Source organism: Rhinolophus sinicus, chromosome 17 (assembly GCF_057876585.1).
Source record: "Rhinolophus sinicus isolate RSI-liver-muscle chromosome 17, RSI-T2T, whole genome shotgun sequence".
Taxonomy (NCBI): Eukaryota; Metazoa; Chordata; class Mammalia; order Chiroptera; family Rhinolophidae; genus Rhinolophus; species Rhinolophus sinicus.
Window position 1 is genome coordinate 71,201,881 of NC_142517.1, and position 27,513 is coordinate 71,229,393.

At 38.0% G+C, this 27,513-nt stretch overlaps 1 protein-coding gene across 2 annotated transcripts in view; it reads right to left on the bottom strand.

Annotated features, from left to right (window-relative positions):
• NECTIN3 (nectin cell adhesion molecule 3) overlaps positions 1-27,513 on the bottom strand; it is a 129,087-nt gene that overhangs the window by 3,945 nt on the left and 97,629 nt on the right. Inside the window, exons 8-9 of one of the 2 annotated variants that reach the window (XM_019711639.3) lie at positions 10,966-11,028; positions 1,724-10,142 (exon numbers count right to left, since the gene is read on the bottom strand). The exons of the other annotated variant lie outside the window; for it this stretch is intronic. Of the exons in view, the coding sequence (XP_019567198.3) occupies positions 9,963-10,142; positions 10,966-11,028 (243 nt within the window). The 3' untranslated portion in view covers positions 1,724-9,962. Of the gene's footprint in view, positions 1-1,723; positions 10,143-10,965; positions 11,029-27,513 lie in introns of those variants that run through there. 2 annotated transcript variants of the gene reach the window in all.

Consider the following 27,513-nt stretch of genomic DNA (forward strand, 5'->3'; position numbering starts at 1 on the left):
GGTTGGCTAACTGAAGGTCTAATCCAACAAGCAGCCTGTTTTTACATGGCCCATGAGCTAAGAATGGTTTTACATTCTTACAGGGTTGTAGAAAACAAACATCATTAGCCATCAGGGAAATTCAAATAAAAAACACAATGAGATAGTACTTCACTCCTACTAAGATAGCTATAATCAAAAAAACAGGTAATAAGGGGGCCGGCCTGGTGGCTCAGGCAGTTAGAGCTCCATGCTCCTAACTCCGAAGGCTGCCGGTTCGATTCCCACATGGGCCAGTGGGCTCTCAACCACAAGGTTGCCGGTTCAATTCCTTGAGTCCCGCAAGGGATGGTGGGCAGCACCCCCTGCAACTAAGATTGAACACGGCACCTTGAGCTGAGCTGCCACTGAGCTCCCGGATGGCTCAGTTGGTTGGAGCGCGTCCTCTCAACCACAAGGTTGCCGGTTCGACTCCCGCAAGGGGTGGTGGGCTGTGCCCCCTGCAACGAGAAACGGCAACTGGACCTAGAGCTGAGCTGCGCCCTCCACAACTAAGATTGAAAGGACAACAACTTGACTTGGAAAAAAGGCCTGGAAGTACACACTGTTCCCCAATAAAGTCCTGTTCCCCTACCCCAATAAAATCTTAAAAACAAACAAACAAACAGGTAATAACAAGTGTTGTTGAAGATATGGAAAAATTGGAACCCTCATACACTGTTGGTGGGAATGGAAATTGATGCAGCAGCTTTGGAAAACAGTTTGGCAGTTCCTCAAAAGGTTAAGTCAGAGTTTCCATATGATCTGGCTATTCCATTCCTACATATACATGCAAGGGAAATAAACACATATGTTTACACAAAGACTTGTACATGAACGTTCATAATAGCATTATTCATAATAATTCATAATTATTTCCAAAAGTGGAAACAATCCAAAAGTCCATGAATTGATAAATGGGTAAAATGTGGTATATATCCATACAATGGAATGTTATTTGGCAATAAAAAGAAATGAATGATAAATGCTACAGCATGGGTGAGCCTTTAAAACATATGCTAAGTCAAAGAAGTCAGACACATAGGCCCACATATTGTATGACTCCATTTACATGAAATATCCAGAATAGGCAAATCCATGGAGATAGAAAGTAGACTAGTTGTTGCCAGGGGCTGAGGGGAAGAGGGAAGAATATTTTAAAAGGATTAATTTTATAATATCAAAATAATTTCTTTTTAACTGGTCCCCCATACTTTGGGATTTCACAGGCCAGTAAAGCATTTATCCCTAAAACAAAATTCAGGGATCCATTATAGATGTCTTTTATGTGTGGTTTTTTTTTTTTGGTAAATAATCACATTTAAAAAGTTATAATCTAGCACCAAAATCATTTTATAAAAGGAAGGACATTTTAACACCTAAAGATTAATCAAGAATGAAGAAAAATTCTTTAAATGGAATAAATGTAGCCTGCATTAAAAAAGTATTAAGTAATTTTCCCAAGCAATTACACTAATACGTCACTTGTCATGTATTAAAAAACATTTCCAATACTGCTTATGTATAAAAGAACTTTTGTTACTATTCTTAAAAGATTTTTTAAAGGGGATCCCACATAAAACTTACTATTTCTATAAAAGATGTTCTTTAAATCGTGAATTTTACAGTCATGTAATTAGGTAATTAATTTGTATATGTACTTTAATCATAATTGATTTATTGATAATAAAATAAATGAAAACACTTTAGTTGATAAAGCCTTTATTCAAAACATGTCAAGAACCATAGAGTGCAAAACTGCAAAAATAAAAGACAATTTTGGTAACTTAAAGAATACCTAAAAACAACCACAGTAACATTTATTATTTATAATATGATCTCAAAATCAAAGGTAATCTTCATATTTCTATATTTTGCCACATTTGAGCTAGAATCCTCCTCCTTACCCTACTACATTGTTATGCAGCCCTTTCAGTTTTAACACCTAAAATACAACTTGGGAATTTTCTGACAAGGAATAATACACACTATTGATTTCTTCCTATGTATCAAAATAGAATAGTTCAAGTGACTAGACACTAATTTTCACTAAAAAAAGGAAGTGCATGTTAGCAAAACATTTTTTTAGAAACAATAGGTGTATTAGTATTCTGCACTGAGTTATACAAAAACACATTTCTATTTGAAGATTCTCCAGATTATTCACTATGCATTACAAAGTACAGGACATTTGCAAAATACTATTCACCATTCGTTAGTCATGCCTCACAACACCCAGGTGCTGTGAGATAGCAGAATTAACCTTCGTTTATACAGGGAGAACCAAGGCACATGATGAGATCTGGTCAGGGCTAGAGTGAGACCTCTTAGCTTCTGACGTCATGTGTCCACAGCCAGATGCCTCTTTACAGAAGACATTAATTTGTTTAATGATGGAAGTAAAAGTATGTGGGGTTTGGTGTGGGAGAATTAGATTTGGCTCCGTAAGTAAAATAGAAGTTCAGAATGTGGATAAAGTAGAGAGGACAATTTCAGTGTGAAAGGATTAATGGGAAGAAAGTTAAAACCAGAGTAAAGAGCCTATTCAAACAGAGATCACTTTTCAGAAATAAAAATAGCAAAACAAGAACAGGAAAAATATAATAGCTATAGAATTTCTCATTTCTAAGCCAAGGTGAAACCTCTCTTGAAGACAATCATTAAACATCTTATTTTTCCTCCATCAAACCCCTGTGAGGTAGAGAGTACTAACTTACAGGGAGTGAAACTGAGAAGTAAAGAAGAGGTTAAGACCACATGAAGAGTGAATAGGCTAGAGCAGATGTTATGTCTGAAAGCATTGGTTTAGGAATAGAAACAGAAGGTAGAGGATAAACAGGAACTTTTCTGGATGGACGAATGGAATAATCCAGGGATCCAGTAGCAACACCACCTACTTAACATTTTTTACAAATGACTTGGAATTTCAAGTACACAATGAAACCTAAGATGACAAATGCACTTCTGGGTATTGAAATGTTCAGTTGACGGGAATAGATGCAATAATTTCTTATAAGATGTGATAAAGCAGAGGCATAAATGAGCCACAGTGTGGGTGAGTGCAAACTAATGCATTTAGGACAAAATACTGCTGCTTGTAGTTAAAATATGATGTACACTGAGCCATCAGCACGACTTGGGAGGGGAATTTAATTTAGCCCCAAAAATCTGGTCATTATTGGAAAGAGTATTGAAAACCAAAACAAGGGCACCCATTCACTTGGAAAATCACGTGCAACCTTGGGCTTCATAGGTCCACTGTGAGCTATTAAGGAACATTAAGAATGTTTGAAGTATATTTCTGACCTCTAGAGGGGACACATGAAACACATCGTCATGGCTATCAGACATATTTGCAGCAGGATAGCCACAGTTCTAAGCCAGGGTAGCAAATCGGATGGTCTGGCTTCCCAGGGAGGCTTTCCCTCAAGATCTCCTCTAACTGACTTTCACACTTAAATCCCAGGCCATGATCATAAATATACCCAATTTAGACTATAGGAGACCTGATCATAAAAAACATTAATGGTAGCACTGGGAAAAACTTCAAAAGGCAACTTTTTGGTCTCCCACTTCTAGATGGCATGAAAGATTGAAATTATCTTTGAAAGCTGGTTTGTGTTGATTGAAAATTGGTTGGGATGGCAGTTATAACCTAATAATAATTTTAAGTCCAAGACTCCTTGGGTCCAACTGACATGCCTCTTGTGTAAACTGTGTGCTGTATACAATACAGCTATAGAATGGGGGCACTTAGAGGACAGGGCCATCCTCATTTTCCACTCATGGACGTTGCTCTTCTCCATAAATACTTGCAACATCTGTTCCCCTGAAATGGAGGCATTTATCCCTACACCTCACAGACTATAACTGGTATGTTTTCATGTAGGGAGATATGTAATTTGCTATATATCTTGGCGGTAGCCCCCAAACACTGATTAGAATATTCTGGGTAATGAACCAGTAGAAGGGATTTATTCTCAACCAATGGAATAGAGAATCCTTTTGTCATTGGTGGTTTTCCTTCTCTGTGAGATCCAGAAGGAATTTCCACACCATGGTCTCAATTGATAACGTATGATAAAAAGATGTTTAGTATCATCTGAATTTTTGACAATTCTCTCCATAATTAAATCACAACTTGAGTAGAAAATAACTAACCTAACAATGGAAATGGAGTAGAAATAAACCTAACATTTTACAGTTCGGCTGTCAAGGTAAATATGGCCTGCATGTTCCTATCTCTAAGCATTTTTTAGAGATAATGTTAAAGCAAATACAGAATGGGCTTGAAATAGTGAGATGTTTGCAGATGTAAGGCTTCTCTTGTACATGTGAACTGCAAAACTTTTTTCAACTGCAAATTTTAAGTCACCTTGTTTTCCCTCTAACACACACACACACACACACACACACACACACACACACACACCCAAGAAGGAAAAGGCTGTCACTAAGGAAAAATGCCAGGGAGACTCTATTTAGCACATGGTTGACTTCAGAGCAGTGAACACATCTAACTCACCCTAGTGTGAGGAATCCTTAACAAATTCTGTTATACTACATGCATTTTAATTATTTTGGCATATGCTAATTAGTCTTAACATACACACTGGGAGTAGTTAGTTAACATTTGAAGTAACCTAGTTGGGAACACACTCTCCAAAGGTTATTATTTAGCATTTTAAACTCTAGTCCCTTCAGAGGCTACTACCACAAGGGCTTTACCTGGAGCTCAACGCCAGAGACTTTGTTAGTAAGTGTTTATTTTCCATGGTCACATTAGTGGTGTTAAAGGTATGTGGATTGGTCCAGATACCACAGGGCACTCCAGCCCTTCCATGAACAGGTGTGAGACTCTAGCAAGCACACTAGCTTTAGGATTCCTAGATTCTGTATCTAGAATTTAAACAGAATGGGGTTGCCTGACACTGAATCTGCCTGAACATTATCGGATTCACTTCTAATAACCCCTTTACTTAAGATATTTTGGGTTCCCTAAAAAGAACAGAGCTGGGACTTTTTCAAGCTTACAGGACAGGTTGACTGTTATACGATCTGTTCTGGTGCCTGCATGCTTATAAACATGAATGATGCAGAAAATGGTCAAAAGCCTGATTTCAGTGTAAAGTACCACCTTGGTAAGGTTGTGGGGAGGAGACCTACAGCCCTCACCCACCTCTACCAACGGAAGGCCACCAAAAACAACCTAATAATTGCAAGTGACCAAACTGGCCATGTCCAGTTGACAACAATTTTCTCTAAAGGAGGAAACACAAACACCTTTACAGGTGCAGTAAAATTAATCCAGTCATAGTGTCTAGTTGAATAGGCTTACAAATAGCAGTTTCTAGTTTAACAGAAGGACTGGAAGGAAGTTCCTGGTCCTTTTATAAAACTGTAAACAGCCCGAGAGTAAAGGACCTTGTCAGTTAGGCACAGAAGGAAGAGAAACACAGAGCTGAGCCACAGGTGACATTTCTACTTCACACCCTTCCTATGCTTCTGCCTTTCTCCCAAAGCCATCTTTCTTTCTAACTATCTACTATGAGTGCCACCACCCTGGGAACAAACTAAACAGAGGTGAACTAAACTAAACTAAAGGTGAAACAAACTAAACAGAGCAATGAGTATATTAAAGAACGAAGTTGGGGAAGAGGTGTTAGGAGTTTGTGCCCAACAAAACGCACCGAGTAGAATGGAGTGGTTTTGATTGTTTGGCTGGTTCTTTTTGCAGCTATGGTTAACCTGATATGAGACTTTCTGAACATTTTGAGAAGTTCAAAAACTAAGTAAAAACAAGCATAGGGACTTGCTTTCACCTTAATCAACATTTCTTATGGTTTTCTTCCATTACCCTCTTATACCTTTATTTAAGAAAAAAAAAATTCAAAAAGACCTCTTCCCTAACACCACTTTCCAAAAGCAGTTGTAACATAAGTAACAGTGACCGATGATAAGCGTGATCTGAGAGTACGCAGTGTACAAGTGTGAGCCTTTGTGTCCCCACAAGGGCTCCTAAGAAGGGGACAAAGCAGGAGTTCGGCTCTAGTCAGCAGGGTGATTCACGTAAGGTGCTGCCCTGGAATCCTATCCACAGGATGCACGCAATAATGGTAGCTGTTATTAGCAGGAATTTGTAAAACAAAAGCAACCACTAGTCATAGCAACATGCACTTTCAATTCTTGGCAAAGCTTGAAAGGCTAAAGTCCAGCTATCAAGCTTTCCATACGACCAATGTTCAGTGTAGTAAAAGGAATGTCTTCTACTTACATTTGTCTAACTCAAATTAGGTCTAACTGAGATTTTCATTTGCCACTTGGTTCTCCCTGGGACAGTGTGGTACTCTAAATGCTGGCAAGGATACTGGTAGTTTAGGTTCAACATGAAACAATAATAAAGTCATACGCATTTGCATTTGAAGAGAACTTACAATTTCCCATCCATTATTATCTTGTTTCACTCTCCCCATACTGCTGCGAGACCGAGGGGGAAGGTGTTAGAATCTCTGCTTTACGGATAGGGGAAACTGATGCCCTAGACAGGTTAAGTGACTTGTCCAAGTTTCCACAGCTAGAAAGGGGTGAAAGTGGGAGTAGAATCTGTTCTTTTGATTCTTGGTATAATGATCTATCCTCTACACACCAGGGAATAAGAGGCTTGAAGACAGGCTCTACTGTATATAAAAAATAGCACGGGGAGACCATCACAATGCAGCGCAAGACTGCACGATAAAAATCAAAATAGTGAATTTTAGACTACTGTGAAAGAAGACAGGAAATCATTTTCAAAGATGGATAAAGAAACTATTATCCCTAGGAGTAAACAAGGCCATAACAAATTAATGAGGGGACCAGTTAATTCAGTTTATTGCATATTTCTTTCGTATCTACTGTGGGCATGTTACAGTGAAGCCGACCTAACGCAGGTAAGAATTTTGTATTGCATGCCCCAAATGGCATGGACTTCTTCAAATTTAGAACATATAAGGTTGCCAGGGATAGAGAAACCCTCACAGAAGAGAGAACAAATCATTGCCATTTAAAAATTAATATAAATTCTTATCCCATTATGCCAGACCAATCTTAAGTAGCACAGCTGCTTCATTTTAGCGTGGTCTGCAAAGAACCTAGTTATCCGCTACTGCAGCAACCCTGCACACTCTGGGAGCCTGGGCTGCCTACAAAATAGGCAATAAAGGCTGCGTGTTTAAGATGGAGCATGCACACTCCCCCTTGAAATGCAAAGCCGCAACCACAAGTGGATAAGCGCTCTGGGATTTATTTCTGTCTCAGTGTTTTAGTAAACCAGAAGAGTATCTGGTATCAACTGTGGCTTATATCCCTAAGCCTCACTCACTGACCTTTAAGAGTCTAACTTCCAAATTTAAATGGCTATCGTCACATAGTCTAGGCTCCACATTTAGAGATTGACAGGCTAATTTTGGATGGTACATTTTGGTTGAGGGGGCTGGTTGATCAAAACCTTCTAAAACTTCTTCTTATTCCACACAGTATTTAGAGAGAACAGATGGGATGCACCAGGACAAGCAATTATATAGCTTCCATGACCCATGCAAGGGGCCAACAGCTATAAAATCTACCAGTTTGTTAAAGAACTATCATAGCTGACAGAGAGGCAAAGAGGATGTTGAACAAGCTGGCTGTGAGGGAGGTACGTACATCCTGCAATTTCTTTTCCATAACTACACTAAGGATACGGAAAATGCAGGCGTAGCTTCTTCTTGGTAGGGAAGGTGCTGAAGGCAGGTCAAAGGGCTCCTGAAACCCACTCTTCCAACTCTCTTTCCCTAGTGCAAATGAAGACATCTCTACCCCGTGCTAGGTCCTGGGTGTGCTTTTGTGACATTCATTCAACAACCTGTTTCCCAGCAGGACCCTAGAAACTATCCTCAATGTGTAAGACATTTTTAAAGCTTTCCAGAGAGGGTGATGCACTCCAGTATCCCCTCCTCTGTAACATCCAGTATTTATAAAACACTTCCCTGTCAAGAAGAGCTCTAACCAGAATCATTGTTCTGTTGGAAAACAATTGCAAGGATTCCTACACCTTCCGTTACACTAACTTCCTGATGGGATTCCAAGTAATAAAGTCAAATATTTTCTTTCTGTGTCAGCCTGCTACAAAGGGCGTAAACGCTAGCTCTGAGGTAGCACAGTGATACAGCAATGAGGGTCCTAGGAATTTACCCTTTGATACCATGTAACTATGGCTTTTTTCGCTAATTACCTAGCTAAAGCACTGAGTTAGAATTTAAGCATCTTTTCTCCCAGAATCATTGGTCACCCGGTAATAGGCAGGGAGTGTGTTAGTACTGTAGATCAACAGGAACATTTGTCTGACAAAGCGTGGCCAGTAAGAAAAGGAAACAAACCCCCAAACAAGAAGTAGAGCCAGCAAAACATGAATCTCAACGTATCTTTGGTATCTCTTTAGAAATCTGTGTTTTCTCCTGTTCTCTTGAAGCTTACGTGGGGAAATGGGTACTATCTCATAGTGCATATGTCACTCTTTCCTAATACATGACAAATCTGTAATGTTTTTTATATCCGTGAAGTACTTCTCATCTTCCAGAACACACAATATAACAATGCTTTCCTTACGATGTGAGGGAGAGTGGTCGACATTTCTACCTGTGCTCCTTCCTCTGCTCACCTGACTCTGATTACTACCTTGAATCTCAGCGAGGAAAAGTTGGCAAAAGGAGAAAACTCAAGACGAACAATGGCAGGCACCAGAGTGGTGCAGGATTCACTGGTCAGTCAGTCCCGATATCATGCACTTTTCTTAGCATCTTTCTTCTTGTTGTTGATCAGGTAAAGTGGGAGGAGGGGTGAAGGACAACATGTGTGGTAAGCATATATGCCACACTGAAGTGTGTGTGTGTTTTTTTTTAAGTTTTCAAATTTTCTACCTGGCTTTTAAGAGCAGGAGTTATTTCACAACGATTTTCCAGCAGGCTTTTCTGAGGTAGATAAAACCTGGACAATAGGTACTCTGAAGAATGCAGAGGGGAGTGAAAGCCAGTGCGGATAGGATTCGTCTGAAAGAAATTTCAGTAGTGAAAGCTGAGCCTGTCACATACAATACCACAGAAAAGAAGGAAAAGGCTCAAGGCTATCCACCATGTAGACGGGGTTTTTAGAATTTAATAGGTGCCAAATAGACTAGGAAAGAACAGAACTGTGGGAACAATGGCAGAACAGGAGAAAGGCCTTGGTGAGCACCCTGCTAAGGAAGAGCAGGCAGATACGTGGACGGGGCAAACAACGGGCATCCCTCGGGAGCGCAGTGATCACGAAGGAACATATACATGGCAGGGTCATAAGTGTCTAAAGCCTACAGGCTTGAAGGTTTAAACCGCCTTGTGTTGTTGCTTTTTGGATACAGAAGAAATCTTGCCTCTTTCCTCAGGCTTCTTATTTGTACACAGGTATTGCAACTATATGAAGCCATGTCAGGAAAAGCCAAATCCCAACTAAATAATTAGTGACATGGATTTTGAACTCCTTTTTCTGCCCCTTTGAGTTACAGATGAACAGGCTGGCCTGCCTGAGACCCGGCGAGGTGAACGGTCCCAGCTGGAGCCTTTCCTTCTGGAGAATCACTGCTGTCATCACAAGCAGATGCTCTACTTTTAAATGAACGTGCCACTGTAGGCCAAATGTTAGTAGTTAAACACCATCCCCACAGGAACGCACAAAGCTATAGTCAAGTTCTCAAACACAGCTGGTGGCGAAGCAAATATTCATGAAAGAAAGAACTTCGCTATTGGCTCCAAGGCGTTCATCACAACTTCTGATACGCTTAGACTGGGATTGTTTTATATGAGAGAGAGTAAAATAATAACTATTGACCTGGGTTTCTCTCCCCAATCTAAGAATGACATTGGTTAGAACACCCATTGGAAAACAAAGGGAAGTCACACGTAATGTTCTCGCGGGTTGATGTAGACTCTCTCAGGGTCCTCGTTCTGATGACGTTTGCCAGAGCTTCGGTCTTGGTAGCACATCTGATTGTAAAGGGGGTACATCTGCTGACGCCCAGCTTCCCCCACTGGATTCTCATCTTCATAGTCAAATCTCCTGCTATTTACTCCATTCTAAAAATTCAAACATTGCTTACATTAGTGGAACAGCTGTTTGCATTTTTCTAGCACTGTGGTAAAAACAGGCAAGAATAGAATTCATTACCATCTGTGTCCCTGATTGCTTATCTCACAAACCACTGAATGGCAAGGTAAAGTTCAACAGATTATCATTTTTCAGGCATTTGTTGCTTTCAATACCTGAATAAGATTGGTGGCAGCTCCTAAATAAATGGTGACTAATGAATGGGGACTGTACTCAGTTTCGGGTTTTGAAATTTGGAGTTAGTATTGGTTAAGGTAAACTGGAGAAGAACAAGGCTTGACTTCAAGAGTCCCTCAGCATGCCTCAAGCTCGAAATGAGTGCATGGGATATACAGAGAATTAAGTCAAACAATCCAAAACAAAACAAAGCCAAACCCCAAAAGAAACCTCAGGATTCAGCAGTGGGGAGTTAGGGAAGAGACATAGCGAAACGAACTGGTATTGGACCTTATGCCCAACACGACTGAGAATAAGCACTATCAAAATTACCCTCTTGTCTTGACCTTTCTTCCTTGTGTGACCTTGGGTCATAGCTGACACCATAAAATGAACCCCACATGCTGCTCTGATGTCTCTGGTACTGATCCCTCTACCTGGTTATTGGTTTCATAAAACTTCATTGCTTCTAAGAGGGATAAGCAAACTCAGGGACTTTACAGAATCACACTACAGATGCATAGAGAGCAGAGGTGAATAAAATGAAATTTCATAGACATCAGATGATATTTTAATAAGCACGGTGGCCACTGGCTCCACCTGGGCGCACCCCGACAACAGGACAGCGTTACTCACAGAGTGCTGCAGACAGCCAACTTCTTTTTCTTTGAACTGAGTCTGCAAAGGCAAATGTTCAGTCTGGAGGAAGAAGAGAGAAAAAGGCATGCCCTTTAAAGCACCAAGCACATGGTAAAACACATCAACCAAGACCACTAAGACTCCTTTTTGAAAGAGCAAATCATGTCTTGTGAAATGTCTGCCAACTAAGCAAAACGTTCCAGATGAGGACAGGAAAAGTACACTTCTTGAGAGGCTCTCTCTCTCTCTCTCTCTCTCTCTCTCTCTCTCTCTTTCTCTCTCTCTCTCTCTCTTTCTTCTCCTCCCTCCCTCGTTTCCTCCCTCTCCTGGCTCCAGATTTCTTCTGGAAGAAAAAACAAAAACAAAAAAACAACCATATATGGAATCTCTCCTGCAGAAACTCTCAGGCAAACTTGTTTACATCTTACTTCAAGGAGAACTGGCACAGAAGGCCTTCTCTCATCTTTGCTCAGTGGAGAAGTCTGCTATTTTTGAATCAGCTAAAATTGGTTTGGGGTGCTAATGAAAGGTTATTTTTTGTCCTTATCTATATATGTCTTTTATGGTCAACCTTTTCTTCCTGCAGCTACTCCCTGGCCCCAGGCCCCACCCAGAGCATAAACAGGTTTCATCATTTTCAAACCCTAAGAAGGATCCTTCTCAGTTGCCCTTGCCTTACACAAATGCACCTTTAGCCTTCAGCCCCTTTGTCAAACATCACCTCTTCAGGGAACCCTAGTGCTTACTAAACCCTCAGGCAGAGATGGCCACTCTCCTTTCTGTGCTCTCATAGCATGTCCTATCATAGTTATCTGTGTATTTGCTTGTCTCCTTCACTAGATTGAGGGTGCTGGTTGAGTATTTTATAAACATCTCATTTAATCTTCACTATAATTCTATAAAACGGGTATCTTTATTTTACAGATGACTAAAACTGAGGCTTAGCGGGGTTAAGTAAGTTGTCTTCAGCCACACGGCTGGGAAGTAATGGACTGTGATACAAAATGGACTTGTCTGCTCCCTAATCCTATACTCTCCTATCTCCTGTTTCTAGCTCAGTGCCCGGAAAATAGATGTTCAATAAATACAACAGAAGAATGTCTGAAAGTCCAGCACACGGGCGTATCTATCAACATGCTCTCCATTTTACTGTCCCTCTTATTCTATCCTTTTGGTCTGGAAGGTCTGTCCCGTCGTCTCTGGTAATTGAAATACTACCCATCCATCTTGGCCTGACTGAAGTCTGCCCCGTGCCCCGCGCCCCCCACCCTGGACAAGGCTTTCCACAATGCCCACCAATTACTTTCTTTATTCTCAGTTTCCCTATTGTTCTTGTTCATATCTCCATTAGAGCACACACCATGTTCCACCTGTTTTACGGTTCCTGATGTCTGTATCTTTCAAGCCCAGGAAACACAGCCTTTCTTGGCCGTTCTCCTCCATCCCCACACCCTAGCCTGTGGTTCTAGAAATACTAAGAGGTCAACAATTAACCAATGAAATTACTGAAATCTAAACTACCAATTCTTGATATCCCACGTCAGGATTATCCATGTTATACATGAAGTGACAAATTTGTTCCCCCTGTTGTGTTCTGCAGGAGTTTAACGTGCTTTCCACATGACCAGTTGATGTTGACAGTACATAAAAGTCCAAGTAGGGCCAGCTTCATGGACGAGTGACCTAGGACCTAGCGCTCACAAGGGTCCCACTTTGGGGTTTAATGTAACTCTGTGGTTGCCATTTTAGATTTCTTAATTTCCTTGTGAATATATTTTGTAAGTGGTCTAATGGGACAATGGAGCATGCTTCAGGGACTTGTAGCCTCAGCTTAAGGGAGTCCTGCCTCCTACAGCTCGTGTTTGAGTTTTTTCTAGACCCTCCCATCCTGTACCCTCCTGTCCAATACCTTCCCCTCCCTGCTCCCCGTCCAGTGACTGCTGCCGTCCTCTGTCCCTGCAGGGGTCTGGGGTCAGGAGTGTATGCCCCTCTGCTTCATGTCATATGTGGCAGGTGGCTGGAGGACACATCTCATGAGGCCAATCCCCTCACTTATCTCTGATCTAGGTACCTAGTCTTACCATCTGGACATTTTTAATTTTAAAACTAGGGGCCCTGCATTATCACTTTGCACTAGGCATCACAAATTATGTACCTCGTTCTGGCTCAAGGAGAATAGGCTTAGGAAAAAAACAAAAAACATAAAATTAAAATTAGCATTTTCTTTTGTTTATTTGCTGATTTAGATTATCCCTGTTGCTGTTCACCTTCTATTAATAGGTCATTGAGAAATCACTCTACATCACTGCTGTATCTAATTTGACAAGAGGCAGGGTTATCAGACGCTCCTCTGTAGAAAAACCAAGAGGCTCTCTCCTGCTGGAGGCACTGTGTGGAAAGCAGGAGTACAGGAAATACTGAAAGAGAGCAGATCCTAAAAACAAGAGTTCAAGAGAAGACTTGATTGGAATATATGCTGTTCTATTGTTATGCTATAACATTCCTAATTCCAGAAAATAAATTGTCATTCACACTTTCCCTGAACACTCTAAGATCTGTGTTTGGTCATTACCAACGGAACACAGTAACCACCTTTAGGTCCTTAGAAGCCAGTATTCATAGAGGACACACTCATGAGTAACAATATAACCAGTATTAATAGTACTGGGGAATTAGAGGCAGGAAAATCTGTCTATTTTGTTTCAATACAAAGAGGTTTCAAAGAGCCATGACTTTATGAGTAATAATAGCATTGCTACCTTTTTCTCATGGTAGGAGATATAAAACTAGCTGGAAGTAGTAACTTTGACAATAAAAGACAAGAAGAAAGAGTTCCTAGACTTGAACAGGAAAAATGGTGTCTGGGCACCACGAACAATCTTCACATGGACAATAAACAAATGCCTAAGTTCCTCTTCTCTATCCAATATTGTAGACCTTCATTCATAAATTACTACACCTCCATGAGCCCGTGGATTCTGACTTTTGTAATACAGTATTTAATCAAATTGTTTCTATAGACAGGAGCCCCACACATCCCAGGGATGTATACCACCCTCCCTGCTTAGGAATTGGGCTATGGAAAGGCATGTGTGTTTGTCTCTACAGTGTGTGGCCATCCAATTTCCCACAAGTAAGGAACTTCATTTAATCTAATGGTGGGTGGGTCCATATATTCTTTTTCTGCTAGTCCACAAACTATTTGAAATATTGCATGTTCTGATTTTTTAAAGTTAATGACCAGAGTGTATAGCAAAATGTCGTGCATAATATCTCACATATATTTGGTGCTTAATATATAGGCAATGAATTAATCTATACTACTTTAACTGCATTGCATATATTATTCCACTATTCTTGCTTTTTTTTCCTAGAAAGCCTTGGGTTACTCTGAATCTACTACATATTTTGGTTTCCCTACTTACATGTATATACTATCTGGCAGCAATTTCTATTGTGCTACAACCCGTATTCATTTTCCTGATTTACTAAAGTCATACAGATTTACATTCCTGATTTCCAAGGTGCTAACAACACTACTTTTTCAAGTTTTAGTATATGTTATCTTAATAAATATTTCACCTTCTCTGGCTCAAAAAATAAGCCAAAACCTTCACTCTTTACTATGTACTATATTTTAACCTGTTTCCAGCTACATAATATTTTAAAATTCCATGAAGAGAGAGCTTTCAGAGTTTTTAAGACTTATTTTCAGTAATGACAGAACCAAAATTTCAAGTTGCTATTGTCAGGAGGTCTACAATAATTCTGGATACTCTGCTTGCTCTGGTATTGTCCACCTGGATCCATTATAACTACTACCAACTCTGAGTTCTTTTGGTCTTCTATCTTGTTTCATGATTTCATCTTGAGAGAAATGAAGGATAATACCTATAAAACTTCAACTTCTTAAATTCTAAAAGGTCCTTAACTTACCTCTCAAAACCTCAGCTTGAACAGATACCTAAAACTCGTTACCTGCTGAAGGGCCATCCATCTTACCTCAATTTCAATGAGTGAAGATAGACTAAGTACCCTACAACCTCACACCTAGGTATAATTGGTCTCTTCTCCACTGCTGCCTTTCCAATTCAAGCATTTGCTAAGCTTCCCTGTCACATCCTTGAGTAACTTTCCACTGTCACATCAGACATAACCAAATATTTTAATGTGCAGACACTATTTTTTATGGAGACAGAGAATCTCAGAGTATAGGTTATATGAAGAATGTATGAATAATAAGTATATTACTTAATTACTTTGATTCTGCACGAAATCTAAGGGATGGAGAAAATTACTATACATTGCCCTCATGCCTATCAAGAAACACTGAATCCTAGATAATACAACATTTCTATGAGTCTTTCCTTTTTAGTTTGCTTCTATTTGTGCTTTTATTATTCTCTCAATTCCACTGGTAACCAGGGGAATCCTGTTTCATTTCCCTCCCTGCTTCAGAACTTCAAGTTCATATCTAGGATTCACGTTGAAATTACATTCCACTGAACTCTAAATAGGTAAGTTTCTGGAATTGCTGGGTCACAGGACACCCAGTAATTTTCTCTGAGCTGAGTACTTGTTTCACGACCTGCACTGTTCTCCTGGTCTATTTTCTACAAGATGCAATAAATCTGTTGGCATTCTTTCTCTCTTCTGATCCTGTCTCCATAAAGCTTTTAAAAGGGTTTCATCCTATCAACATGATCTTGCCCTAATGTTTCTTCCTTATACTGACAAGTGATACATTTTTGCTTCTGCTTCTAGTCATGATGGAAAACTAATACCAGACTAGCCCTCCTGCCATACATTACTAGCAAACTGGACAAAATATAGGAAACAACAGTTTTCAGACACTGACAACTGTGCGGCACAGCACTGGGATCTCAGAGAATGGCACACACACACACACACACACACACACACACACACACACACACACACAGAGTAATCTTCTGACAACCTTGACTTTTCTGCTGATTCGGGAAGAGGAAAACCCAAGAAGAACACAGGGTCTTGCTGACGTGTGGAGACAAGAGTTCAGAGTTCAGGAAAGCTGCGGTGGCTGTGATCTGTAGGACCGGGTACTGAAGTGAAGGAGAATCTCACAGAGCATGTGAGACATTAAGCAGAGACCCCAGGGTCATATCTTATGAGTAAGGATACTGTAGCTCTAGAGGACAGATTATTCTAGAACCACAATAACAAACCTTAAAAACCAGTTTCCGAAAGATCAAGTTGATCTTAAAGTAAATTAACTGACTTTCAGAAAATAACTCAATTCTTATTAAGCAATGACAGCAAAATTCAAATAATTGACAGTATAACACAATGTCCAGCGTCAAATTTATATGTATTGAACATGAAAAAAAAGTAAATACAAACAAACCCAAAAATGACAATTATGATGGGATTAGTAGACAAGAACTTTAGAACATCCATTATACTAAATATGTTTAAGAATAAAAAGGATAATATGCCCATGATATGAGACTTGAAAATTATGAAAAAGAACCAAAGATAACTTCTAGAACAGAAAAAATATGATATCTGAAATGAAAAAGTCACCTGCATGGCCCTAATAGACACTAAAAAAGAAAAGATCAGTGCACTTACAAGTAAAGACAGAAAATATTCATACAGAAAACAGGGGAAAAGGCTGAAAAAAAAAAAAAAACCTGTAGTAATCTGTGGGATAATATCAAGAAATCTACCATTTTTATAATTAGAATCACAGAAGGAAAGGAAGACAGAAAAAAACATTTGAAGAGTTGTTAAAATTTTCCAAATTTGATGAAAAAGATAAACCTATAGTTCTAAGAAGCTCAATAAACTCTAGGAGGGTAAACATACAACTATGCCAATGTATTTCAAAATCAAAGTCCTGGAAACTAATGATAAAAAAAATCCAAGATGTAGCCAAAGAGGAAAATAAGATACAATATATACAGAGAAATAAAGAACTGTCACTGGCTTCTTACCAGAAAAAAACAAACAAACCCACCACCAATAACAACAAAAACACAAGGCTAGAAAATAAAACTACAACTTTAAAGTGATGAGTGAAAAACAAAGTCAAACTAGAATTTCATATTCCACAAAAATGTTCAAAAATGAAGGTAAAATAAAGAAATTTTCAGACAAACAAAAGCTAAGAGAAGTTGTTGTCAGCAAACTTGTACCATAAATAATGCTACAGGAAAGTTCCACAGGTTGATAAAAACTGATTTCAAACAAAACTTCATGAATTTTAAAATTTTTACAGAGATACATTACAATTCAAAACAAAAATGTTAAGAATGTATTGACAGGTTTATAACATGAATAAATAAAATATATAAGAATAATAAGGGAGGTAGGAAGTTGAAGTATGTTAAGTTCTTTTTTTTTTTTTTTTTAATTTTTTTATTAAATTTATTGGGGTGACAATTGTTAGTAAAATTACATAGATTTCAGGTGTACAATTCTGTATTACATCATCTATAAATCCCATTGTGTGTTCATCACCCAGAGTCAGTTCTCCTTCCATCACTATATATTCGATCCCCCTTACCCTCATCTCCCACCCCCCACCCCCCGCCCCCCTTACCCTCTGGCAACCACTAAACTATTGTCTGTGTCTATGAGTTTCTGTTTCTCATTTGTTTGTCTTGTTCTTTTGTTGTTTTTGGTTTATATACCACATATCAGTGAAATCACATGGTTCTCTGCTTTTTCTGTCTGACTTGTTTCACTCAGCATTACTCTCCCAAGATCCATTCATGTTGTCACAAATGTTCCTATATCATCTTTTCTTACTGCCGAATAGTATATATACACAATGGAATACTACTATGTTAAGTTCTTATATGATACATAAAGTAGTATAATGTTATATAATAAGGTAGATAGTAATAAGTTAAAAATGCACATGCTAAACTCCAGAGAGATCACTAAAAAAGTAAAACAAAAAAGTATAGTTAATAATTCAATAGAAGAGATAAAAAATACTAGAAGTGCTCAGTTAACGTAAAAGAAGGCAGGAAATGAGGGTAAAAGTAACAAAGAACTGATGGGACAAACAGAAAACAAATAAGATGGTAAACTTAAATCCAACTATAGCAATAAGTATATTAAATAAGAATAGATTAATATAGCAACCAAAGAGGGGTATTTTCAGACTGGGCAAAAAACCCAACACTCAATTAGATGTTATCTATGTGAAATACATTACAAATATAAAGATATAGATAGGTTAAAATTAAGAGGATGTAAAAACACATACCATGAAAACATGGTTAATAAAAAAAGTTTAAAGACCTGGTGCAGGTATATTAGTAACAGACAAAGTGATTTCAGGACAAGGAAAATTATTGGAACTAAAGAATAATCTTTATAATAAAAAAAATCAACTTATCAAGATGACATAACGATCCTAAATGTGTATGTACCCAGTAAGAAAGATACAAAACATATAAATAAGAGACAGACCTGAAAGGAGAAATAGACACATTCACAAATATGGTTGGAATTAACACTACTCTTTCAGTAATTGATAGAAATGTAAACTGAAAATCATTATGTATAAAGAAGACTTGAAAAATGCTATCAACCAACATGACCTAATTGACATTTCTAGAATACTATACTCAACAACAGAATATACATTTGTTTGTATGCACATGGAATATTCAATAAGATAGACCATATGTTGGATAATAGAAGTCCCAATATATTTCAAAGGATTGAAATCCTACCGATACATTTTCTAATTATAACAGAATTAGTGAGAAATCGATAACAAAAACATATTTGCAAAACTGCAAAATGTTTGGAAATTAAACAATATATTTTAAGTAACTCAAGGCCAAAGAAATAACAAGAGAAGCTAGAAAATATTTTGAACTTAATGATAATGAAATCATAACATATCAAATTTTGTGGTATTTCAAACAAAGAAGTGCTTTAAGAAACATTTATAGCTTTAAATGATTGTATTACAAGAGAAGAAAGATTTCAAATGATCTAAGCTTCTTTAAGAATGTGAAAAAAGAAGAGCAAATTAATCCACAAAAGTAGAAAGAAATAGAGTAAAAAATCAACAAATAAATGTACAAACATTGAACAAACTTAATGAAACCAAAAGTTGGTTCTTTGAGAAGATTAATAAAATTGGAAAAACCCTAATGAGAAAAAAGAAGAAAATGCAAACCAATATCAAAAATGGTGACATTACTACTACTCTCAGATAAATTAAAAGGACAACAAAGATGTGTTATGAAAAATTTGAGGCCAATTAATTTTGATAACCTAGATGAAATGGACAAATGTCTTGAAATACACAATTAAAATCCTTTCCACAGAGAAACTCCAGGTCCAGGTGGAATCACCAGTAAATTCTATTAACCATTTTAAAGGACTAATACTACCCTTAAATTCTTTCTGCAAACGAGAGAAAAGAGAACACTTTGGAACTTGTTTTAAGAGATTAGCCTCACCCTGGTATCAAAACCAGACAAAGATATTACAAAAAAAGAAATTAAAGATTTTTTTCATAATATTCCAAAACCTTAAACCAAAAGATCCCTCAACAGTTGAATGAATAAACAAATTAGGCTGTATTCATAAAACGGGATACTACTCAGCAGTGAAAGGAAATTTATTCATGCAACATGAATCTCAAACATTATGCTGAGCAAAAGAAATTGGACACAAAAGAGCACACTATGATTCCCCTTATGTGATTTTTTTTTTTTTAAAAGGCATAACTAATATATTGCGATAGAAATCACATTAGTGGTTGCCTGAGGCAGGAAGTATGTGGTGGAGTGGCAGTGGTAGGGGGTGTAACAAGGAATTTACAGGTTATAGAAAGGTTCTAGATTTGGGGTAGTGGTTACGTTAATGTGTGTATTTGCACAGCCTTTCAAATGTATACTTATAATAGGGCATATGTTATGTAAATTGTATCTCAGTAAAGTTGAGTTTTTAAAAAACTGTATCTTTCCATTTTATCATAGTTATTCAATTGTGGAGGACCATACACACGGAGGTGAATGAGAATGAATAATCACTGACAGTCCAGAATCTGGCATGATACAAGTACATCGTAAAATTCTCGATAGTTTATAATAGATTGTTTTTGATACAGGCGTTTCTGAGCTATAGTATCCAATTGCTTATTTGTGTTCTAGGGACTAAGTTCCTAATCTACAGAGATGACTTCACCACACTAAAGGAGTAACACATACAGAAATGGCTACCATACATAATTCACATTGTATGGAATCCTCAAGGCATAAAGGATATTACATTCCTGTCTACTAAGAACCTCTGAAAGATTTATAAAACATTATTCAAACTGAACCAAAGGTCAATTTTCCCTTTCACTGTTTTAATAGTCATGAGAGCATCTGACCGTGTTGCACGAACAAAAACTATAAAGATTGTGTTCTAAGCAAGCCAGATTTATAACATGAATTAGGTACTTGTTTAATGAGATACATAATTGTTACTGTTCTCCACGATAATTACCTGTAACGGTAAGCCATTCACATGAAATGTCTCTTATTATAGTAGATCCTTGGCATTCACAGATTTAACATCGCTGGTTTTAACCATTCATGAGTGAGTTTAGAAAGGTTATGACAGATAGTAATTTGTAATTTTGTTGAGACAAATCTGAATCAAGACCCAGGAGGTTTCTGTAATGGGGTAATTATTTAGCTCATTAATGAGCTTAGCAACTGCTCAATATCCATCTTTCAAGGTGTCTTTGTTATTCTCAACTCTGGGTTAAAAAAAAAAAAAAAGAGGTATTTTGGAATGTAGGATTTCTCAAAAGCCTGTGAAGTATACTCTATGAATGTCAAAGGGGTGCAGTATTAATCAATCTTTTTGTTTTAAATTTAGAAGTGTTTTCTTATTAATTTTTAGTTAATTCTTAGTTCTCTAGTATCTACAGTGAATCATGATAGATGCAGATTGCTACTACACATTTTATACAGGTTAAATGTATAAAGTCTGTCTGATCTTATTCCCCAAGACTTGAGATTTATTTGCTTACAAGTCCTCCTTCTCAATGTCTGGAAAGTAAGGTTCCCTTATATCTTCTGTGCATGCATTCTATCCTATAAATCCTTTCCTGTTGACCCCCTACAAGGTTGACAGGGAGGTTCCCCGAAAACTTTATATGGTGCTATCACGGAGTAGATATTCAATAAACACTTGCTGATGTACTTACTCTCCATGCACAGGATCTGTTCTGACTCTCAGTCAGTGGTCCCCACAGAGGTCGTGGATGCTAGAGCATGTTGGGAAACCTGTACTAGTTGGACTAGAAACCTTGGGGTCTGAATCCCTAACTGAAGAACCACATTCTTCTCCTACACTCTGCCCCTTAAGGTAGGCATTGTACAAAATGCATTAAATGTGCTCATAGTCTTATACTATCTCATTGAGGTAATTTTATTACTGTTCCTATAATAAAGATGAGGAAACTAAGGATTAGAGGGATGAAGCAATATTCCCAAATTCATAAGAGCTAAGATTCAGATTCATGTTTACGTAATTCCAAAGTCTGTGTCCTAAACCATCGCACAAGACTGCCTATCTTGAGTATATCCTGTTTGTTCTTAGCTTGACTGCAGAAAGGGACTGAAAAGCAGGGAGACAATGAGCTTTTGAAAGGAGAATAGGGACTAAAAACGAGGGGAAAGACTGGCGATGTTCAGTACTTGCCAGCTTTGCCCCCTGCTCTGGGCTATCTTCACCTGAACTGGTCAAATAGAAACTATGGTGTCAGCTACTTCATCTACTGCCTGGGCTCCAGCCTCAACTAAAGGAAAACAAATGCAGTCAAGTGCTCTGACTGCATTTGTTTTCCTTTAGTCAAGCAATCCCTCTCCTGGGTATCTACCCCCAAAATCTGAAAACATTTATCCATAAAGATATATGTACCCCGATGTTCACTGCAGCATTATTCATGGTGGCCAAGACATGGAAACAACCAAAGTGTCCTTCAAGAGATGATTGGATAAAGAAGATGCGGTATATATACTCATACACAATGGTATACTACTTGGTCATAAGATGAAATGCTGCCGTTTGTGACAACATGGATGGATCTTGAGATTATCATGCTAAGTGAAGTAAGTCAGACAGAAACTTGAGAACCATATGACTTATCTCATACGTGGGATATAAAACTGAAAGCAAAAAATGAACAAGACAGACAAACAATCATAGACACGGACAATAGTTTAGTGGTAACCAGAGGGTTAGGGGGGGAAGGGATGGTAGAAGAAGGTAAAGGGAGTCAAATATATGGTGATGGAAGGAGAACTGACTCTGGGCGGTGACCACACAATGTGATATATAGATGATATGTTATAGAATTGTACACTTGAAACCTATGTAATTTTACTAACAAATGTCACCCCAATAAATTAAATAAAAATTTTAAAAATATAAAGGAAAACAAATGCAAGGCTTTCTTTGAGCAGTCTGAAACTCTCAGACTTTTGGGGTTTTTCTGTTGTTCGTTTGTTGTGTGTGTGTGTGTGTGTGTGTGTGTGTGTGTGTTTATCTGCCCCAGCCTATGGTTATTTGCTATAATACTTTGAAAAATTAGTTTAGAGAACATTTTCCTCTTGTTTTATTGTTTGTTTATACTATGCAGATATAATTAGTACTTTAAAATGCAATATCCAGTTCCCAAATTTATAATATTAAAGATTGAAATGAGGCAAAAGATTGGAAAGAAGAAAGGACCACAGAATGTCCTCATGGCAAACTCCAAATGTAGGCGTAAGTCACAAGATTTATTTATAAGACAGAAGAATATTGGACATTTTATCCTACAATGTAGCACTGAATTTTTCTTAAGTCACCACAGAATTATAACAGCCTAGTTGTTGTTGAAAATGTTATCTTATCCAAAAGGAAGTCAGTGTTGCTTCTTATCACTGGTAAATAAATTTCATTACTTCTACTGAGTATACATTCTAGATTTTAATTTTTCAAAGTGAAATTTGATGTGATATATTTTAATGAAATTTCTTATCTTGGTTTTGGTCTCACTTCATCCTTACATTAAAATATACAAGAAAGTGATACTTCACTTCTATTGTAATATGTATGCAAAGCAAAATATCTAATTAAAGCAGACAGATGATAAAGGTGATGGAAAATTATTTGTAGGCAAACTAAACACCCACATGCAATGCTAAGATGTCCCCAATTATAAATCCTACCCATTTGCAGGGCACAATTCAAATGATTATGCATTCATACGTGCTATTTTCCATAACTAATAAATACTTGCACACTGTAACACCAGACTTATGGTGTCCTTGTCACAATGGACATCTTTGCTCTTCAACCCCTTGCCCGAATGCTACACCAGATTACACACTCATACCACTTTATCTCCAAAACTGCCCACAAACCTTCAATTCAGAGCTGTTAATGTAATTTCACCCACACACCCAAATGCCCTCATAGAAGATGTTAATTGCCTGTTCTGTATCAGACAGAGTATTGCACCCCAGGCCACTAAGCACAGAGATATTATCCATCACACTGAAATATAATACCTTGTGAAAAGTTGTCTTTTCAGAGTAAACATTATCCCATTTCTGGCTTACATATTGTAATGGTTAAAATTTCACATGCTAAAATAAAAACTCTAATTCCTCTCTAGAAATCATTAATAAGGGCCTTCCCAAATCTCATATTTAATCCAGCTTCTAATTTCCTTAACTCGTGGCACTGAAAAGATACTCCGGTAAATATTTCTATGTGGTTAATAATTTATGTTATGCTTGGCAAAAAGGATTTAAAAAAAAAAAAAACCTACAAAGAGCCTCCTCAAATCTTCAGTAGTGAACCTATTTTAGATTGTGAAACAAAAGGCAGTATATTAAATGCGGAAGACCATTACCCTTGTATTCCTTCCTATTGAGAGGTTAGATAATACAGGAATCATTTCCCATCAATAATCTACTTTTTCTATTGAGGGTGTAACTAGAAGGTAGAGGATGAAATATGGAAAAGTCTTTATCCATTTGCTTAATGGTTACTATCCCAGAAACCGGATAAGAATCTCTTGAACATGTTTAGTTCATAATTACATGTATTTTTCTTTGGGGTCTTAAATTTAATTGAATGGTATTTTTCACCATTTTCCTGAAAGGAAAAAAGAAAATATAGGTAACATACACTATTTCTCCTCCTGAAGAGAGTCTAATAACAAACAGTAAAGAAGGGGGGACAGAAAGAGAAATAACCTGCTATAGAAAGCTAGTATTAACCTTCAGAGACACCCATTTTATAAATATTAAACCTAAAGTAGGCAATTTTATTTGAATTACAGAAGTAACTGTCATCGCAGTATGGCATTTCCCTGCACACAAGCTCTAAAGTCTTAAGCAACCTGCACAAAAGCACCTTGAGCTGGAATCCAAGCGCATGCGTTAAGCACAACTGGACGTGTCAAGGATTAGAATGAATGATCACAACCTGTGGTTTGAGGAGGAAAGTGAAGCAGGGGATGCAAGAGGAGGGGCTCCCCCTATGGAGATATGTTGCTTAGCTAATAAAATGAGTCCAAGATCTTTTTTCTGTCCTCCACTTACCCTACAGTGTCAGTATTGAATGTTTACATAGTAATATGTTCTTACTAGATGCTACTCTTCTAAGAGGCAAGAAACATGGCTTGCTAAAAGTAAACAACAGTTAAAATAACATTTTATCTTTGTGCACACATAATTTAAATGGCCAAACAGAACTTGGCTATTTTGTACCTGCCCCGAAAACAGGCTAACAACTACAAGTAACAGGTTATCTACTTAGTTTGGGATTCGTAAATGTCACTGCAAGATGACATTCCTTCACTTGATAGTGCAAGGCGTCACTCCATTATGGCACGAGCATTTCCATTGTTTGAAACAAAGAACTGAATGTGGACTTGGGGAGAAACAGTAGAGGAAGTAAATCAAATTTAAAAATATCAACTCAAAAAGTATTTACATTAATTAAATATTAACAGTATTTAAGGTAATAAGTGATCTACTCCCTGCCCAAGATGGAACAGCCCAAGGCCGTAGGTGACCCTGGCTGGAATTGATCAGACCCAGGGAGCCATCAGACGGTGTCACTGAAGCAGCAGCAGTCTTTTCTTTCCTCAGTCCCATGTAGTTAGTTAGTTCTGACGTAGTGTTTATGAGAAGTAGCACCATGGCTGGGACATCTGGCTTGAGATCTGATGGGAATTTTGTTCTGCTGTCTGTGAGAACTGAGCTCTATAGAGGTGAACTGAAGTCTTCTCTAAATGGACTGGAAAGTAATAGTCCGTACTCTGAAATAAGCTCATCACTAGTTAATACTCTACCAAAGCATGTATGAAAGAACTTATGGGCCCCGATCTCCAGGAGTTTACAATCCTGTGTCATGTGGCTTATCTTCCATTTAAACAACAAAGCAAGGCAGTTTGAACACAATCTCCTTAAAAGTGGGGAGCTTGTCTTATGCTTTTACTTTTTTTTTTCCTGCCATACTACCCAGCATGCTATAGATATATAACCATCTCCTGGACTAAGCTGATTATCTGCCCAAATCACTACAGATCCACAATTTCTTATCTGAAACTTTTAGGAAGAGACGCATATTGAAATTCAGAATTTTCAGATTTTTAGAAGGGTGATAGGTACTTATTCCATATATTTATAAAACATCTCCAGCAGGGTCTGGTATAGAACCCCACAATCAAGCATATAAATATTTAATATAAATATAAATATTTCTGCAGTGGAAAATATGAGTATCCACCCACATTAAGAAAGTAATGGCTGTATGTAACTTCACAAGCGTCAACAATTCAGGTCAGATTTTGGTGCAAAATGAGGAACCTCTTTAGGTGCTTAGAGATTTTTGGAAATGTAAGTAACAAGTGTGGATCTATAATATGTATCATTGGAATGACAAGAGTTAGAGGCTAGAACAATCAAGATAAGGTCTGAAGAGGTAAAGATTACACAGTATTAGTGAGGACCTACACGTTATTGGTGAGGTGGTAGTACTCGTGTGACCAAACGGAGCGTACTGAGCTAGGTATGGTGGGGTGAGATCACAGAGCGCCAGGCAGAGTCCCAAGTCTCGGGAGCAACACGATGAAAGCAGGCCTGGCAGATACTAATCTGACTGATGATGAGGATGAGGATGATGATGATATGATGAGTGTGGCCAGGTCCTCAGAGTGCAAGGCATCCAGCGTTTTACTACCAATAGTTGGGAACAGAGAAGGGGAAATAAGAGAAGGCAGAAAACACCAATAGACGAAAATCAAGTGTGTGCATTCTGCAAGCATATACAAAAAGAGAGAATAAGAGGAAAAAAGACATACATGCAGGCCACATGCTTCATTAGAAGTTTATGGAACAGAGGTATACTTGTCTGTGAAAAGAATAAGAGTGTGGATAACAGCAGAGATTAATACTATAGATTGATTGAGTTGAATCGTGAGAACAATCACATTCCATTCAGGAAAACAGAACATAGATTTTTTCAAAAGCACAATGAAAGGAGAAAGAAATACCAGCTCAATTGTAGGAGGGAGTTTATTATATTATAGGGCAAGCTAATCTTGAAGAACTGACAAAGACTGTAAAATGCTCGGCCTAGTGAGTGAGCAGCTCATGTTACAGACACTGAACCAATTGTGAGGTTGGGGAGGAGTACAAGAGACAGGGCTGTGATTCATTGATAAAAATGGGTCAGACGTTTGCGCCCCAATAAATGATGAAGGAGAATCCGAGTTGAACCAAGGAATTCTGATTGAAAGCATCATGCATGATTACAGATGAAAGATCAAGGAGGAAGAAAAGTTGCCCAAGGCCTGAAAATGACAAGATGCAACCAAATGGGAGGGGTTAAATGTTATCACATGGAGGAAAATACTGCTGCTCCCATGAAGATGGGGAGCAGCTGGAGGTTCAGAAATAAACCTTCCTGTTCAGAGATGAAGCGTGTTGTATTAAAGAAGGGTGGCATGCACTTGGAAGACGAGTCATGCTTTCCTAACAGACCAGAATGGGTAACACATCAAAGAGAGTGAGCACCATCTGTGTGTTAAAGGAAAAGGCATAATGTTTGCTTTTGATCGTAATCTGTTTGTTGTTGTTTTTTTAATGTTGCATTTCTATGTAATGAAGAAGAGGGAAAGAATGTAGCCAACGTAAGTGGATTCAAAAGCTGCACAAATTGTCTATCATTTTTCCTCCAAAGAAACTGAGAGTGCTTTGCTAGAATTTCATTTTTAGTTTACAAACAGTATTGATAGAAGAGATAAACGTTCTTGGAAAGACTTGTGCAGGATTTCACAGTAAGTCTAGGTGCTCTACTGTGTTTGCAGAACACGAGGCCTCCAACAAATGTGCATGGTACGTGGCAGACCCAAGAAACAGGCCACCTGGAAAAGTATCCTCCTGACAACTATTTGTGGCTGGAGGATTTGCTAACAGCCACCATTAAGGATGAAAGTTTTATTGCTTAGCATGTTCAATAACTGAA